General features: G+C 39.4%; 1 protein-coding gene across 1 annotated transcript in view; it reads left to right on the forward strand.

The window, feature by feature from the left end:
* LOC134358749 (regulator of G-protein signaling 10-like) overlaps window positions 1-14,714 on the forward strand; it is a 73,008-nt gene extending 58,294 nt beyond the window's left edge. The window contains exons 4-5 of the mRNA XM_063071216.1: window positions 4,545-4,688; window positions 10,285-14,714. Of these exons, the coding sequence (XP_062927286.1) occupies window positions 4,545-4,688; window positions 10,285-10,434 (294 nt within the window). The 3' untranslated portion in view covers window positions 10,435-14,714. The remainder of the gene's footprint in view (window positions 1-4,544; window positions 4,689-10,284) is intronic.
* Window positions 14,715-17,660: the final 2,946 nt, after the last annotated feature.

Consider the following 17,660-nt stretch of genomic DNA (forward strand, 5'->3'; position numbering starts at 1 on the left):
GCATGTGCTTACTGCATATGTCCTATCCCTATTTGAGTTCCCAAACTGCATCACTTTGCGCTTGATAGGATTAAATTCTGTCTGCTGGAACTCTGCCAATTTACTATCTATTCCTTTCTATAGCCTTGAACAACCTTGCTCGCTGTCCACAACAATGCCAAAACCTTTGTCGTGAGCATTGCAAACTCTGAACTGATCAATGCATTAACTATGCTGCATGCAGGTCACAGGTTTCATTTTTTTTTTTAAAAGATTGCATCTGGGGAAGGGAACCCAGTGAATCAGCTAACATTTAGTTGGGAACTGGGCTATGCTATATGTGGGACATTGATATGATAGTGCAGGACTTCTGAGTATTGTCCAAGTCCGTGACAACATGCTCCTGTTTTTTAGATGTTCTGTATCTCCCCCAGAAGTTCAAGTTTTTGCTGAAAGTGGAGGATATGTAACTGTGTCCAATGGGATGATTAGCTATGTGGTTGAGGCTGCGCTGAAATCAGTGTGCTAGGGTGAATCATACCCAGAAACATCTAGTCCAATTTGCCAATAGGTACTGATCAACCCAGAAGTAATTATTAGCAAGAGGTGATAAATGCAAGATGTCTTTTGCCTGCCATCAGCACATAAAAGATGCCCAAATTGGCTCAATTTCGAGATATTTGTGTTTTTACATAAGCTTCTTATCATATAGCTTTTTCCTTCAACTTAATTCATTTAGTAATTCTAAAATAATTATTAGGCATCAGTGGTTCAACTCAAAGTTTATGTACTTTGGTATTGGAGACTGAATTATTACATTTGTACTGTCTTGTACTGAATTTGATACAGTAGCCCTGTGCAAATGTCTCGGGCACAGATAATATAGAAACATAGAAACATAGAAAATAAGTGCAGGAGTAGGCCATTCGGCCCTTCGAGCCTGCACCGCCATTTATTATGATCATGGCTGATCATCCAACTCAGAACCCCGCCCCAGCCTTCCCTCCATACCCCCTGACCCCTGTAGCCACAAGGGCCATATCTAACTCCCTCTTAAACATAGCCAATGAACCGGCCTCAACAGTTTGCTGTGGCAGAGAATTCCACAGATTCACCACTCTCTGTGTGAAGAAGTTTTTCCTAATCTCGGTCCCAAAAGGCTTCCCCTCTATCCTCAAACTGTGACCCCTCGTTCTGGACTTCCCCAACATCGGGAATAATCTTCCTGCATCTAGCCTGTCCAATCCCTTTAGGATCTTATACGTTTCAATCAGATCCCCCCTCAATCTTCTAAATTCCAACGAGTACAAGCCCAGTTCATCCAGTCTCTCTTCATATGAAAGTCCTGCCATCCCAGGAATCAATCTGGTGAACCTTCTTTGTATTCCCTCTATGGCAAAGATGTCTTTCCTCAGATTAGGGGACCAAAACTGCACACAATACTCCAGGTGTGGTCTCACCAAGGCCTTGTACAACTGCAGTAGTACCTCCCTGCTCCTGTACTCGAATCCTCTTGCTATAAATGCCAGCATACCATTCGCCTTTTTCACCGCCTGCTGTACCTGCATGCCCACTTTCAATGACTGGTGTATAATGACACCCAGGTCTCGTTGCACCTCCCCTTTTCCTAATCGGCCACCATTCAGATAATAATCTGTTTTCCTATTTTTGCCACCAAAGTGGATAACTTCACATTTATCCACATTAAATTGCATCTGCCGTGAGTTTGCCCACTCACCCAACCTATCCAAGTCACCCTGCATCCTCTTAGCATCTTCTTCACTGCTAACACTGCCACCCAGCTTCGTGTCATCCGCAAACTTGGAGATGCTGCATTTAATTCCCTCATCCAAGTCATTAATATATATTGTAAACAACTGGGATCCCAGCACTGAGCCTTGCGGTACCCCACTAGTCACCGCCTGCCATTCTGAAAAGGTCCCGTATGTAACTAGAATGCCTAAGACTTGTGCGCAATACTATATATGTCTTTCCAGTTACCAAGTAACACCTAATACCACTGAGCTAATACAAAGCCAAGTACTCTTAACAACAGGAATTCTGCAGATGCTGAATACTTTGATGTATGTTGCTAAGTACTCTTATTTCTGTTTCCCAACCACCTTCCTATTTTAACCAACATACAGTACAGTGCAAAAGTCTCAGACACCCTAGCTAAATATATGTACCCAAGACTTTTGCACAGTAATGTGATATTGCACTGTATTGCTACCACACAATAAAACAGATTTCATGACATATGTGAGTGATGATAAATCTGATTCTGATCTGGGTTTCTATTGTGGACTGAGAGTGGCAGGTAGAGGGGAATCGTGGTTGGGAAAAGGGAAAGGAATGGGAAACACCAGAGAGACATGATCAATAAACCAATTGTTTGGAATCAAATGACCTTGCCTGGTGTCTCAGGGCTGTGTGTATCCCACCCCAACCCTCGACACTCCTTCTCTGTCACCTTTCCCACACCCCTCCTGGAGGGCTCCATCCTCACCGTTCCCAACATCCTTTGCTCCTGCCAGATTTACAAACTCGCTCTCTGCTTCACGTTGACAAATACAGTACTGTGCAAAAGTCTTAGGCACATATACGTATAGCTAGGGTGTCTAAAACTTTTGCATTGTACTGTATGTTGGTTAAGACAGGAAACAGAAATAAGAGTACTTAGCTTTGTATTAGCTCAGTGGTATTAAGTGTTATTTGGTAACTGGAAAGACATATATAGTATTGTGCAAGTCTTAGGCATCCTAGCTATATATACAGTGCCTATAAAAAGTATTCACCTTCTCCCCCCCCCCCCCCCGGAAGTTTTCATGTTTTATTGTTTTACAACATTAAATCACATTGAATTTAAGTTGTCTTTTTTTGACACTGATCAACAGAAAAAGGCTCTTTCGTGTCAAAGTGAAAACAGATCTCTACAAAGTGATCTAAATTAATTACAAATATAAAACATAAAATAATTGATTCCATAACTATTCACCCTCCTTCAAGTCAGTATTTAGTAGACACACCTTTGGCAGCAATTACAGCCTTGAGTCTGTGTGGATAGGTCTCTATCAGATTTGCACTTCTGGACACTGCAATTTTTCCCCATTCCTCTTTACAAAACTGCTCAAGCTCTGTCAGATTGCATGGGGATCATGAGTGAACAGCCTTTTTCAAGTTGCCACAAATTCACAATTAGATTGATGTCTGGACTCTGACTTGGCCACTCCAAGGCATTAACTTTGTTGTTTTTAAGCCATTCCTATGTAGCTTTGGATTTATGCTTGGGGTCATTGTCTTGCTGGAAAACAAATCTTCTCCCAAGTCACAGTTCTCTTGCAGACTGCATCAGGTTTTCTTCCAGGATATCCTTGTATTTTGCTGCACTAATTTTACTCTCTACCTTCACAAACCTTCCAGGGCCTGCTGTAGTGCTGCAGGATCTAGTCTGACGGTCAAAAAGCTCAATTTTGGTTTCATCAGACCATAGTACCTTCTAGCTGACTTCAGAGTCTCCCACATGCTTTCTGGCAAACTCTAGGTGAGATTTCATGTGAATTTTTTCAACAGTGGCTTTCTCTTTGCCACTCTCCCATAAAGCTGTGACTGGTGAAGCACCCGGGCAACAGTTGCTGTATGCGAATCTTTCCCATCTCTGCTGCTGAAGCTTGTAGCTCCTCCAGAGTTGTCATGGGTCTCTTGGTGGCCTCCCTTAATAATCCCCTTCTTGCACAGTCACTCCCGTTTTTGAGGCTGTCCAGCTCTAGGCAGATTTACAGCTGTGCCATATTCTTTCCATTTTTGATGATTGACTTAACAGTACCCCGAGGGATATTCAGTGACTTGGAAATTTTTTTGTATCCATCTCCTGTGTTACGCTTTTCAATAACTTTTTCGCGGAGTTGCTTGGAGTGTTCTTTTATCTTCATGGTGTAGTTTCTTGCCAGGATACTGACTCACCGGCAGTTGGACCTTCCAGATACAGATGTATTTTTATTACAATCAATTGAAACACCTTGACTGCACACAAGTCTCCAAAAACAGATGTCCATTTAACTAATTCTGTGACTTCTAAAACCAATTGGCTGCACCAGTGATGACTTGGTGTGTCATATTAAAGGGGGGGTGTATACTTATGGAATTATTTTGAGTTTTATATTTGCAATTAATTTAGATCACTTTGACAAGAAAGAGTCTTTTTCTGTTAATCAGTGTCAAGAAAGCCAAATTAAACCCATCGCGATTCAACGTTGTAAAACAATAAAACATGAAAACTTCCAAGGGGAGGTGAATACTTTTTATAAGCACTGTATGTGCCTAAGATTTTTGCTCAGTACTACTGTATATTTGACAAAGCTGCATATATAGAACCAGAACAAAGATATAAGCTTTGTTGCAATTACCATAAAATTGGTATCATGCATTAATATCGCCAATATTTAAAACATTGTACTCCATAATATTCACCCATCAATTTGAACATTGTGTAATATTTATAAATTAATTCAAGTATAATATTCATAAATGAATTCCTCAAATGCTTTTTTATTTGTTTATTGAAGCTTCATGGCAAGGCACAGCAGATCTATAAAACCTTTCTGTGCAGTAAGGCAGCAACACAGGTAAATGTGGAGGGTCAATCTCGTCTCACCGAGAGTATGCTTGCACATCCTCATCCCTTCATGTTTCAGAAACTACAAGAACAGGTAAGTTATGATGTTTATTTTTCTCAATGGCTGATTGTTTCCCAGTTTCTGTTGCATTGAAGGCATTTTTAGAGACCAATGTAGTTAGTGTTAGAAATGAAGACAAGATATCTACAGCTGTAGATAATTTATAGATCAGCATTAACCCTTTCAGTTATTTGTTTGTCATTTGAAGAGGATCAGTCATGCAGCCTGTAAACACTTCTAAATTTGATCAATGTCAACAATTTGCAAATAGAAAAAGCACAAAGATGATTTGTCTGTTTCAAAGTTCAAATTTATTATCAAAATTAGTATCAAAGTTTCATCTTTATGCAGGAACACACAAACAAAGGAATACAATAGAATTTACAAAACACACACGCACAATATGCAAAAGGGAACATCTCTGGAGCCCTGTTCTTTAGCCTCTACCCGTATGCAGGTAGGAGAAGGACAGCTAAATGATCAGATTTCCTGACATGCTTAGACGACGTTGAATGGTAGGCATCATTATCATATCACAGCAGAGGTTGAGTGTGTTGGGACCCCTGATGCTGCAGGTTATATGCTGATGATATTTGTGCAGAGATTTCTTCAAAACCGATTGAGGTCCTCAACTATGATTTGAAATGTGTCGGGGTAGACTGTTTCTTGTTTGGTGACGGCAGCATTCAATATTTTGAGTGCCTAATTAACATTGGCTTTTGGCAGTATGTGTGGTCAGGATCATGGAGGAGAAGTCTCTTGGTAAGTAGAATGGTCAGCACTTACTCATCAGATGTTCCAGGTCAGGGGAAGAAGAGTGCAACAAAATTGCCTCATCTGAGCACCATAGAGATTCTAAATGTGAAACACAGAGCCTTCGGGTTTCATCAGTGTATCCAGCATGTCCAGAGTGAGCCATGTTTCTGTGAAACACAGAATGCAGCAATTCTTCATTTCCCTCTGATACAGCAATCTTGCCCTTTGGTCCTCAGACTTGTTCTCCAGCGGCTGTACATTTGCCAACAAAATGTTGGGTAGAGGAACTTCCATTATTTGCTGTTACTGCCTGGCTTAAATTCCTCCCCTCCTCCTTCTCTTCAAGCCACGGTGATGTACCGTTGTCTGCTTAAACATGCTTTATTTGCACGCTTAAGAGTTAGGTCTGCAGAGTCCTTCAGAAGATCGTAAAATTGCCCGATCATGAAGACAGTTCAAAAGTTCGATGCTTAAAGCAAATTACAGGTTTCAGATTGCAGTGAGAATAACTCAGAAGTATATTTAGAAGTTTTTTGAGCTGCCCGCAACATGCCATTGTGGTTCCTCAGAGCCATCTTGAATCTTAGGTGCCTATCTTTATATAGACGTCCAAGTTTTGCTCCTAGAGTTCAGCATAAACATCAATCTAAAGTTATAGTTTGGTCACAATATAGATAGATGCCAATGATTTTAAATGAATTTCTCTTTTTACTGCACTCAGCTGAAAAATACACACATCTTAATTCCGTGCAAACAATGTACTACATTTTATGTTGAGTGTTCATGCCTCCACTTCAATGTTATATTTTATTTCCCTCAGCAAGCACCTCTAAAACAAGATAAAAATGGATAGAAAAATTCTGTAATTCTCTTTCACTAAATTATTTTACAGACTGCAAAAGTTTCTGTGCTGTAGGCTTGGAGGAGACTACGAAGCAAGCAAACAAAAAAGGCTGAAATTTCAAGTCAGATAACATCTGTGGAGAGGGAGAAAAATATAAAACAGAATTAATATTTCAAATTGACGGCCCTCAACCTGTTTACTGTGTTTCTTGACTTTCTTTCTCTCCTCACAGATGCTGACTGACCTGCTGGGTATTTCTAGCATTTCCTTTTGATTTCCAGCTTTTGTATGTTTCTTTTGTGTTTTAAAAAAAATCTTAATACTTACTGAGAGTAATGGTAAAATAGGGAGGTTTTGTTAGAATTATACAGGGTGTTGGTGAGGCCATGTCTGGAGTATTGTGGCCAATTTTGATCCTGTTATCTAGAAAAAGGACATTGCAGGTAGTCAAAGGGAAATTCGCCAGGCTAACTCCTGGTTTGGGAGAGTTCTGCTATCAAGAGAGGCTAAAGTGTTTGACTCTGTGCTCTTTGGAGTTAGAACTATGAGAAGCCACATATTGAAACACATAAGATCCTGAGGAGGCTTGAGAGGGAGGCTAGACATTGAGAGGTTTTCGCTTGTGGGAGAATTTCAACCAGGGACAAGTTAGCAGAATCTAGACCACTGGAGAAATTTAAGGTGGAGGCAGAACTATTGTGGTATGGGGAATTCTTCAAGGATTTTATTTATAATTCATGATTATGGAATTAATAATCTTTTGATTGTTTGTCTTTAATATCAGAAGGCTGGAATAACATCTCACAAGAGGCATGAACATGTGTTAAGCTTTTACCTTAGTGAAAAACTGATGGAATCCTTCACTAATCACTGTGGTAACCCTTTCAACAAGATATTAATCTGATACTTCTGCTCTCTCTTTAGAGTTCCTATAAGACCATAAGGCTTAGGAAGATAATTGTGCCAGTTGGCCCATGGAGTCTTCTCTGCCATTCCAACATGGTTGATTTATTATCCCAGTCAACTCATTTCACATGCCTTCTCCCTGTAACCTGACTAATCAAGAATCTATCAACCTCTGCTTTAAATATTCCCAATGATTTAGCCCTCAAAACTGCCTGTGGCAATGAACTCCACAGATTCCCTCTCTGCCTTAAGAAATTCTTTCTCATCTCTGTTTTAAATGGACAGCCCTCTATTCTGAGGCTGTGCCCTGTGGTCTCTCTGTGACTCCCTGTGACTCTCCCCACTATAGGAAACATCCTCTCCACATCCACTCTATCTAGGCCTTCCAATATCCGATAGGTTTCAGTGAGACCGGCCACTCATTTTTCTAAACTCCAGTGAGTAAAGGCCCAGAGCCATCAAACACTCCTTTTATGTTAACCCTTTAATTCCTGGAATTATTCTTGTGAACCTCCTCTAGACCCTCTCCAATGCCAGCATATCCTTTTTTGGATAAGAGGCCCAAAAAGGCCCTTTTTATAACAATAATGGAGTTGTTGTCCTGACATACTGGCTGATATTTTTGTAATACTTAAAAATCAGATGATCTGCCCTTTGCATTGTTAGTGACAGGACCTTACTGAGTATAAATTGAGTTCTGCATTTCTAGCATTTATCAGTTCTGATACATAAATTACTTCTTTCACTGCAAGCTAGAGAGAGATATCCTGAAATCACCAGAGGAAAGATAAGTATCTAAGTCAAATTTTTAAAGCTAGTAGTTACTTTTATATATACTATGCATCCCAAAATATAGAACATAAATACGGCAACATAACTGTAGACTAGTCAGAGCCAAGCATACTTTGGAACTTAAAACATGTTTATCGGAAATTTCCAAATGCTTGAATCATGTTTTTCCAGTTAGCTCCACTACTGCTACATGACACTTGGAACACTAAAATGAAAAGTACTTCTTGGTTTGAATTTATTTGACAACTGGTTAAACCCAACAGCCAAATCTGGGAAAAAGGTATTTTTTGTATTAATTACTACTGATAGAAAATGGAAAGTAAACTAATTCTAACATTTTTCTTTTAGAAATATTTGCATGGCTTTCAAAATGCACATTTAATTACTTATCATTTGTACATGGAATGCATTGCTTACTGAGGTGAAGGTAGAGAGGAGAATCTTAGAGGAAGAACAGCATGGGTGGAACTGGAACAAGATAAAAACCACACTGTACATGATCACATGAAAGAAAATGTCAATTTACCTCAGTGAGAACGGTTTTCTTACAGTGGCTTTGACACATAGCAGAAGTTCCGTAAATTGTCTCCTATGTTCAACCACAGAGCTAGCTGATTTAGTGAAAACAAATAAATGAGGTATTATGGATCACTGTCAGTGCTACAGTCACTTCCTGGCAGACTTCAATGACCATGCAACTTTGAATAAAAGAACAGAGTTGCTAAACTTTTTAAGCAAGTCTAAGAAATGGAAGGGGTCCCTTATACGAATACCCCAACATAGCAGAAAAAAAATATATATTTAAAAAATGGAGATACTGTAAATCTGAAATAAAAGCAGAAAATGCTGGAAAATTTAGTACATCCGTCAGCATCTGTGGAAAGAGAAACAAGTGATGTTTCAGCTCCAGAATGAGTCTGATAAAGGACCCTTCACCCAAAACAAGGCTTCCCAACCATTTTTATGCCATGGATCAATACCATTAAGGAAGGGAGTCTGTGGCCCCAGGGTGGGATCCTTTAAACTAAAAGATTAACTGATCTGCTGAGTGTTCCATCCCTTTCTGTTTTTAAACCTCAATTCATGAACCAGTTTCACCATGAAGTTTGCATTACTGGTGCACAGACATCATATCAGCCCATGACAGTTGTTATTTCATGAACACCAACAGTTAGCACATCACGTTGATTGAATTCAACCATTTTGCCAAGCACCAATAAATTTTAAAAAATACAACATAGATCCTGGAAACAAATCAAAATAAAGACCAGAATATTCAGCCCGAACAGGCCTGAGAGTAGAGACAATGCATCACCTTTGAATCTTTGCTTTACACCATTCTACTTTGGCTGTTCTGTAGCAAACAAAATCTTACTGGATTTTGAAGCTATGTACTTTTTACCATCATTATTTAAGAACTAGAGATCCAAATGTGTAAAAAAAAAAAATCCTGTGGAGTTTGCCTTTTAACATAAAGGAATTGTGTAAATTTTTTCTGGTCTAATACTGTACTTGTCTAGAATTGTTTGAATATTAAGTGCAAATAGGAAACAAAAGTGTAGATTGACTGTTTTCTGTTGAGTAGAAGGAATGAACATAAGCTAAGTATTATCTTTGGAGTGAGAAGCCTTATTATGCAAAAAGCTCAGATTTATGTGAATTTATTTGTTATGTGTTATATTCCCTGAATCTTGGGAAACTACTGAGTCAAAACAAAATTTAGACTACTTTTTATTTTTGCTTCTGCTCTAGTTTTGTGTAGAGGATCAGAATCAGGCATATGTTGTGAAATTTGTTGTTCTGCAGCAGCAATACATAATAAAAACTATAAATTACAGTAAATATAAATAAATTATATAATTAAAGAAGTAGTGGAAAGAGAGAGGAAAAATACTGAGGTTGTGTTCATGGGTTCAATGTCCATTCAGAAATCTGATGGCGGAGGGGAAGAAGCTGTTCCTGAATCACTGAGTGTGCGTCTTCAGGCTTCTGTATCTCCTCCTTGATGGTAGCAATGAGAAGAGGGCATGTCCAGGGTATGGATCTTAGAAACAAATATGGTTCTAATTTTTTTTCTAAAATTGTTTATAGTGCTTTGATTAAAAGGATTCTGGAATAATTATTGTTTTATAATTTAAAATGAGCTTTTCTTAGCAGTTTTCAATTTAGTAAGACAATACCATAGGACAGGGGTTCCCAACCTTTTTATGTCATGGACCCCTACCATTAACCGAAGGGTCCGTGGACCCCAGGTTGGGAATCTCTGACATAGGAGATTGAGTCCTGCTTGATAATCACATTGATTGATGTACTGTATGTTTTGTCTTTCAGATATTTACTCTCATGAAGTATGACAGTTATAATCGTTTCCTAAAATCTGACTTATGTCAACAAATGAAGCTGCAAGAAGAAAGTCAAATGAACTCTTCAGAGGCTGATGAATCAGTCCCGAAAAGAGCATCCAGGATTTACAACCGATAACAGAAAATCCGGAATAGCTCCATGGCAACTGTGTGCTTTCTTTGCTTTATTCGCTAATGGACCGTAATGATGCCCATTTAGCTAGAAGTTGGCTGCGCTGAAGAAGGGGATGCGTTTGGTCTGTTTCTGATGGGGTTGAGTATTCTCGGCCGGGATGCAAGCCAACACAACTTCAGAACCAGAGCTGATAACAATGACATTTACATTACAGCTTTGGGATGGGTGAGCGGACATTTTCCCACAACCTCACTGATGAGAAAAGCCGACTATTGTGATTTTAATTTGCTGTATAATAGGCCATGATTTCCACCTGCCTTACACTGTTGTTCCCGTCTCTTGCTGGAATCCATTTAAGTTTGAGTATTACAAATGAAGATAATAGTTTTAATTATTAATTTAGTCCGTTACACATTTTTGAATTGGGAACTACTTAAAACAAAAAGTAATTCAGAAAATCTGTACTGTTTGCAATTTGTTTGTGTTCTTCAATCAGCAGGCCCTGTATTAAACTGGACAGCATGGTAGGCTGTGAGCCAAACACACAATATTAATTATAAATGCATACACTACTGGTACCTTCCTGTCTATTGGTGTTTAGCACTTCCATTGGAAGTGCGCCATACCTTTATTTCAGTGCTTGTTATGACAAGGTGTATGCTTTTGTCACTTTCTATATAGAATGAGCTTGCTGCCCAGTACGCCGTTGGCATTTAGGGCAGCAATGAAGGTCCTCCCTTTCTGGCGGTGTTCAGGGATTCCTTCATCGTGTCAATAGCTTCCTCACAGTTTTCACTACTGTTGGTCACACAAATCCCAGGAATGCCGTCATAATAAGACGTAGAAGGACCCTACACTGCTGTTTCCGTAACTATTTTCTTTTCCCAGTCATGGTTGTTAGTCCTGAGCTGAACCTTCGAACCTGGAGGACCACTGGACCTCTCTCAGTCTGGCTTGTTTGGTATGGGTGACCCACCAAGTGCCAAAGCTTAAAGCCCTGACTCCAGCCAACAGAGCTCTCCGAGTCATTGAGGCACACAAGCCTCCAAACCTATCGACAAGCCTGTGGTCCTCTTGGAGTTTCTATAAAGAAGTAGAGCACAAAAAGAGGAGATTTATGATTAAAAGATACAATTGAGAGTTGAGTTTACCAATGAGGACAGGCTGTATTTTACAGTAATCATTGTGAAGATTACATTTAGTATCCTTGCATATCTAACCAAGCCAGTAATGCAGGGCAACATCAAAGCACAACATTTCCTTGGAAATCTGTTAAATCTTCATTAACTTTCTTGGTCTGTTATTTTACTGTGAACTCTGGGTGTTGATATTCGAGTAATTATCTTGCAATTTTATTTCCCTTTTTTTGTATGCATTCTAATTACAGAGAGAATGATTTATTTTAGTTGCCCGTAAGGAACTAAATGGTCACCTGGTGTAGTCAATGAACTCCCTGCCTTTGATTCTTACTTTGAACTTGTTTAATGGGCTTTGTAAGATTAGTAACTGCATAAAAGGCTGACAAAATTATATCTATTCATAAATATGACTTCTGTGTGATTGTGCCATAATCCATCCCCTGCAGTACTGCATTTTATGTACTCCAAAGTATTACTAAAAATCATGAATGCTGGGGACCCAGATCTTCAAGTGTGCGGAAATGGTGAATTGACATACAGTAGCGGGCAAAAGTCTGAGGCATAACTAGGGTGCCTAACCTTTAGCACAGTACTGTATTTCCCAACATGGAGCAGGGAGCAAGTTTGTAAGGGACATTGGAGCAAAGGATGTTGAGGATGGTTAGGGTGGAGTGCCACGGGAGGGGTGTGGGACAGGTGGCAGAGAAGGAGTGCCAGGGACGGGGTTGGCACGGGTGCAGACACACCCAGCCCTGAGACACCAGGCAAAGTCATTTGATTCTGAATAATTGGTTTATTGATCACTACAGAATGTCTCTCTGGTGCTTCCCGCTCCCTCCCCTCTTCCTTTCCCTTTCCCCAACTGTGATTCCCCTCTCCCTGCTTCCTTCCCATCTCAGTCCACAGCAGAGACCTGATATCATCACTTGCATATGTTACGAAATTTGTTTTTTTTTGTGGCAGCAATACAGTGCAATACATAAAATTACTACAGTACTGTGCAAAAGTGTTGGGCACCCTAGTTTTATATTATATATATATATACCTAAAACTTTAGCACAATACTGAAAACACTGCAACTTTGTGGCCTTGAATTGATATATAAAGTACTTTCTTAGATGATAAAATCTTGAGAGATCTGCTTTCCATTCACAGTTCTATGCCTACCTTTGATATTGGTGTTAGAATGAAGCATCCTTTGCTAATGCAAGTAAAATCACCGAAAGCACAAGTTTATAGGACAATGGCACTTTTCTCCACTAGGAGCTGAAATGGATTCCTGGTCTGAACATCCTCCTTTCTGTGCAGTTTCCCAAACAAACTAATTTCATACATCAAAAGAATGGAGCAAAAAATCTTTTTCTAAGAGTTAGAATATTTAAAATAACTTCTGGATACCACCACTATCCACTGAAACAACAGCTATTTCACCAATCTCAGTGGAAAAATAATAAAATTCTCAGGTCACATATAGTATATGCTTGTGTTTTCCAGTGATGCTTACAGCAAGGCTAAAATGAGTATTGAAAATTCATCTGTGTTCTTATCATAAATAATCATCAGTGGTCAAGGCTTTCAAAGAAGCCTTCCTTTGCTTTCTGCTGCATTTCTGCCAGGCTCTGCACTTAGAAAATATTAGTTGCTTTGTGAATAGTTGCACTCCAACTTAAACAACAATGATAATGTCCGTTACTGCTGTGTAGCAGTTATCAAGATTTGCTTTGGCTTATTTATGAACTATTGATGTCATCTTGTTCCTTTTTGGTGAGTTCAAGGAGGTTGAAGTATTTATTTTGGGAATAATCCTCAGATGTTTACATGGTTGATTCAGCATTGCCTCAATACCAATTATGTTTGCCTCTGCTGCAACTTTAGTGCAGAATATTCTGTTTCAGTATTCATTGTTAACAGGCTGTAGAGAAACAGCCGATATTACCTGCTCAGTACTTTGGAATGCTTTCAGTAACAACACCCAAACTCCACTGACATAAAACACTGAGAACTACTTTGAGAGCTTTCATATAGACCCATAAAATGGTGCATAAAACAATTCCAGTGGGTTAATTCCAGGAAGGTAGCAGATACATGAAACCCAATGCCCAATATATATATTGGTGTGTGGTAGAAATAGGAAATGCTGCCATTCTGAAAGAGTTAACATTATCATCATGTTCGGCATTCATAAAGACTTCTGGGAATACGTAGCTAGCTTATTTATTCTGAGAAGATCCAACAGTCGGTTTTAAATGGATGTTAAGATGCTCTTATTGCTAATTTGTTGACTTAGAATTCATTACTGCGAAGTTTCCTTTTGCCAACCAGGACAAGAGGCATTCAGATTTAGGTAATGAATTCTTAATAAAAAGCCGAGAATTTGCTCTGTAAGCTGGTGCTCCATGGCCAACTCCCCATTGAGGGAGTAGGTAGTCACTTTGTCATTGGGCATTTATCAACGTCACTTTCTACTGAACTGCTGGGTGATGCACCCAGTGATCAATTCATCCTCAGATCTCTTCAGAAGTGCCTATTTTAGACTTGATAGTCCTGGCTGAGATCAGGATCTCAGTCTGCAAGAACTGTAAGTATAAACCTACACCAACCATTAAATGGCATACAGTTTGGTGGTGACTTAACTTTACCGCTAGGCTTTACAGATAAGTTTCCAAATATATTTTTTATCGACTTACCACAACTGCAGCTTCGGGAATAGTTCAGCAAATAAAAGTGTGTGTCAACTCCTGCTTGTTGCTTGATATTAGCATAAGATTTTCAAAAACTGAATTCAGGAGGTCTTTAAAAAATAGATTATTTTGTGTTAAATTGAACGTGTTTTGATACTGTGTTTACATTGATATTTGCCAGTTGTGTGACTAATTTGTATATAAGTCTTGTATTGTTTTATTTGGGTATTCAATTTTACTTTGCTGATGAAAATTATGTTTATATTTGGATAAATGGAAGTGCCTAATTACATCCACATAGAGTGAGTTTGGAAGTTTCTTTTTCCATCTTGAAGATAATGATAGTCTGAAAATGGATGTACACAATATAATGTATTTGGTTTAAAGGAAATGCACTAGTCTGCTGTGTGGGTGCGTAGCTTTACAGACTGTTTTTTTGCTTTGCCAATAAAACTAGACAATGAAATTATATGTTAGTAAGTACTTTATCAGATCAAGTCAAGTTTATTGACATTTAACTATAGACATGTACCTGAATAACACCAAATGAGGCAATGTTTCTCCAGACTAGGGTGTAAAGCACAGTAGTACACATAACACACAACAACGTGGAAAGTAAGAATTAAATCTACAAATTAATTATGCATAGATAAACAAAGTAAAGTGCATAAATTAAATATTATAGGGTACAGAACAACTTAACCGGTGACACTGCGAATACGATGCGGCAGGGAGTTCAGAAGCCCAATGGCCTAAGCTGTTCCTTATTCTGACTGTTCTTGTCAAAGCTCCATAGTTCTACCAGATCTTTTAGTAAATGGTGATTGGACAATTAAACACCTAAAAAGAGGAGAAGGCTCATAGTGTCCCCGTTATCAACAATGGCAGAGGCAAGGTCATGATCACCGTCATTATATGCTGTGTCGTATGACGTAGGCGATCATGGTTTTTGACCATGGTTGTTCTTGGCAAATTTTTCTGCAGGAAGTGGTTTACCATCACCTTCTTCTAGGCCGCGTCTTTACAAGATGGGTGATCCCAGCCATTATCAATACTCTTCAGAGATTGTCTGACTTGTGTCAGTGGTCACGTAACCAGGATTTGTGATATGCAACAGCTGCTCATACAACCATCCACCACCTGCTCCCGTGCTTCACGTGACCCTGATCGGGGAGGGGGGGGTGTCGCTAAGTCAGATCATAAGAGAGGGAGTTTGTTGAATCCCTACGAGCTGGCTTTTTAGAATAGAATATGCTTGAGCCTACTTAGGGAAAGGCTATCTTAGATTGAATGTTGTGTAATAACCCAGATCTCATTAGGGAGCTTAATGTAAAGGAACCCTTAGTAGAGAGAGATCATAATATGATTGAATTCATACTGTAACTTGAAAGGGAGAAGCATAAGTCACATGTAACAGTAACACAATGGAATAAAGGGAATTACAGAGGCATGAAATAGGATTTTGCCCAGGTGGATTGGAGGAGGATACTAGGGGGGTAACGGCAGAGCAGAGATGGCCGAAGTTTCTGGGAATAGTTCACAAGGTGCAGGATAGGTATGTCCCTCAGAAGTAGTTCTCAAATGGCAGGGGTAGGCAACTGGCTGACAAGGGAAGTTAAGGAGTGTATAAAAGCCCAGGAAAGGGCATATAAGGTAGCAAAAGTGAATAGGAAGTTGGATGATTGGGAAGCTTCTAAGATCCAACAAAAGGCAACTAAAAAAGTTATAAGATGAAATATGAAGGCAGATTAGCCAATAATATAAAGGCAGAATACGATTTTTTTCAGTTATATGAAGAGTAAAAGGGAGTTGAGTTGATATTGGATCATTGGAAAATGATGTTGGTGAGGTGGTAATGAGGGACAAAGAAATGGCAGATGAACTTAATGAGTACATTGCATCTGTCTTCACAGTGGAAGACACTAGCAGTGTGCCAGAGGTCCGTGAGTGTTAGGGAGTAGGAATGAGTGCCATTGCTATTACAAAGGAAAGAGTGCAGGGCAAAATCAAAGGTCTTAAGGTGGATAAGTCACCTGGACCAGATGGACTACATCCCAGAGTCCTGGGAGAGGTTGCTGAAGAGATGACAGATGGATTGATTATGATCTTTCAAGAATCACTTGATTCTGGCATGGTCCCAGAGGAATGAAAGATTGCAAATGTCACTCCACTCTTTAGGAAGGGAGGAAGGCAAAAGAAAGGAAATTATAGGCCAGTTAGTCTAACCTCAGTGGTCAGGAAAGTGTTGGAGTCTATTATTAAGGATGAAATTTCAGGGTACTTAGACCATAGGACATAGGAGCAGAATTAGGCAATCTGACAAAAACCACATAACTATAACATAGTTACAACATTGCAAAGCAATACCATAATTTGATAAAGATCAGACCATGGGCACGGAAAAAAAATTCTCTAAGTTTCTCGAAAGTCCCGTCATCTCACGCAGATGGATTCTTCTAATCTCTCTAAGTTCTTCTGCATCCTACCTGTTCCTCAACACTGCCTTCCCCTCCTTCGTATCATCTGCAAACTTGGCAACAAAGCCATCTAAATCATTTATATACAGTATAAAAAGAAGCTGTCCCAACACCGACCGCTGCGGAACCTCACTAGTCACTGGCAGCCAACCAGAATAGGACCCTTTTACTCCCATTCACTGCCTCCTACCAATCAGCCAATGCTCTAACCATGTTAGTAACTTTCCTGTAATAGCATGGGCTCTTAACTTGATAAGCAGCCTCATATGTGGCACTTTGTCAAAGGCCTTCTGAAAGTCCAAATATACAACATCCACTGCATCCCCTTTATCTAACCTACTGGTAATCTCCTCAAAGAATTCCAACAGATTCGTCAGGCAGGATTTTCCCTGAAGGAATCCATGCTGACTTTGTACTATCTTATCCTATATCACCAAGTACTCCATCACCTCATCCTTAACAACTGACTCCATCATCTTCCCAACCACTGAGGTCAGGCTAACCGGTCTATAATTTCCTTTCTGCTGCCTTCCTCCTTTCTTAAAGAATGGAGTGACATCTGCAATTTTCCGGTCCTCTGGCACCATGCCAGAGTTCAATGATTTTTGAAAGATAGTTTATAATGCCACCACAATCTCTAGCGCTACCACTTTCAGAACCCTAGGGTACAGTTCATCTGGCTGGGTGACCTATTTTATTTGCTGTTATTATTATTATTTTCTTCTCCCTCTGCTAGATTATGTACGGCATTGAACTGCTGCTGCTAAATTAACAAATTACACATCACATTTTGGTGGTAATAAACCTGATTCTGATGTACCTTTAGGTCTTTCAGCTTTTTGAGCACCTTCTCTCTTATAATACTAACTGCACCTACTTCTCTTCCTTCACACAATGCTAGTGTCTTCCACAGTGAAGAGTGACGCAAAATA

This window comes from Mobula hypostoma, chromosome 19 (assembly GCF_963921235.1).
Source record: "Mobula hypostoma chromosome 19, sMobHyp1.1, whole genome shotgun sequence".
NCBI lineage: Eukaryota > Metazoa > Chordata > Chondrichthyes > Myliobatiformes > Myliobatidae > Mobula > Mobula hypostoma.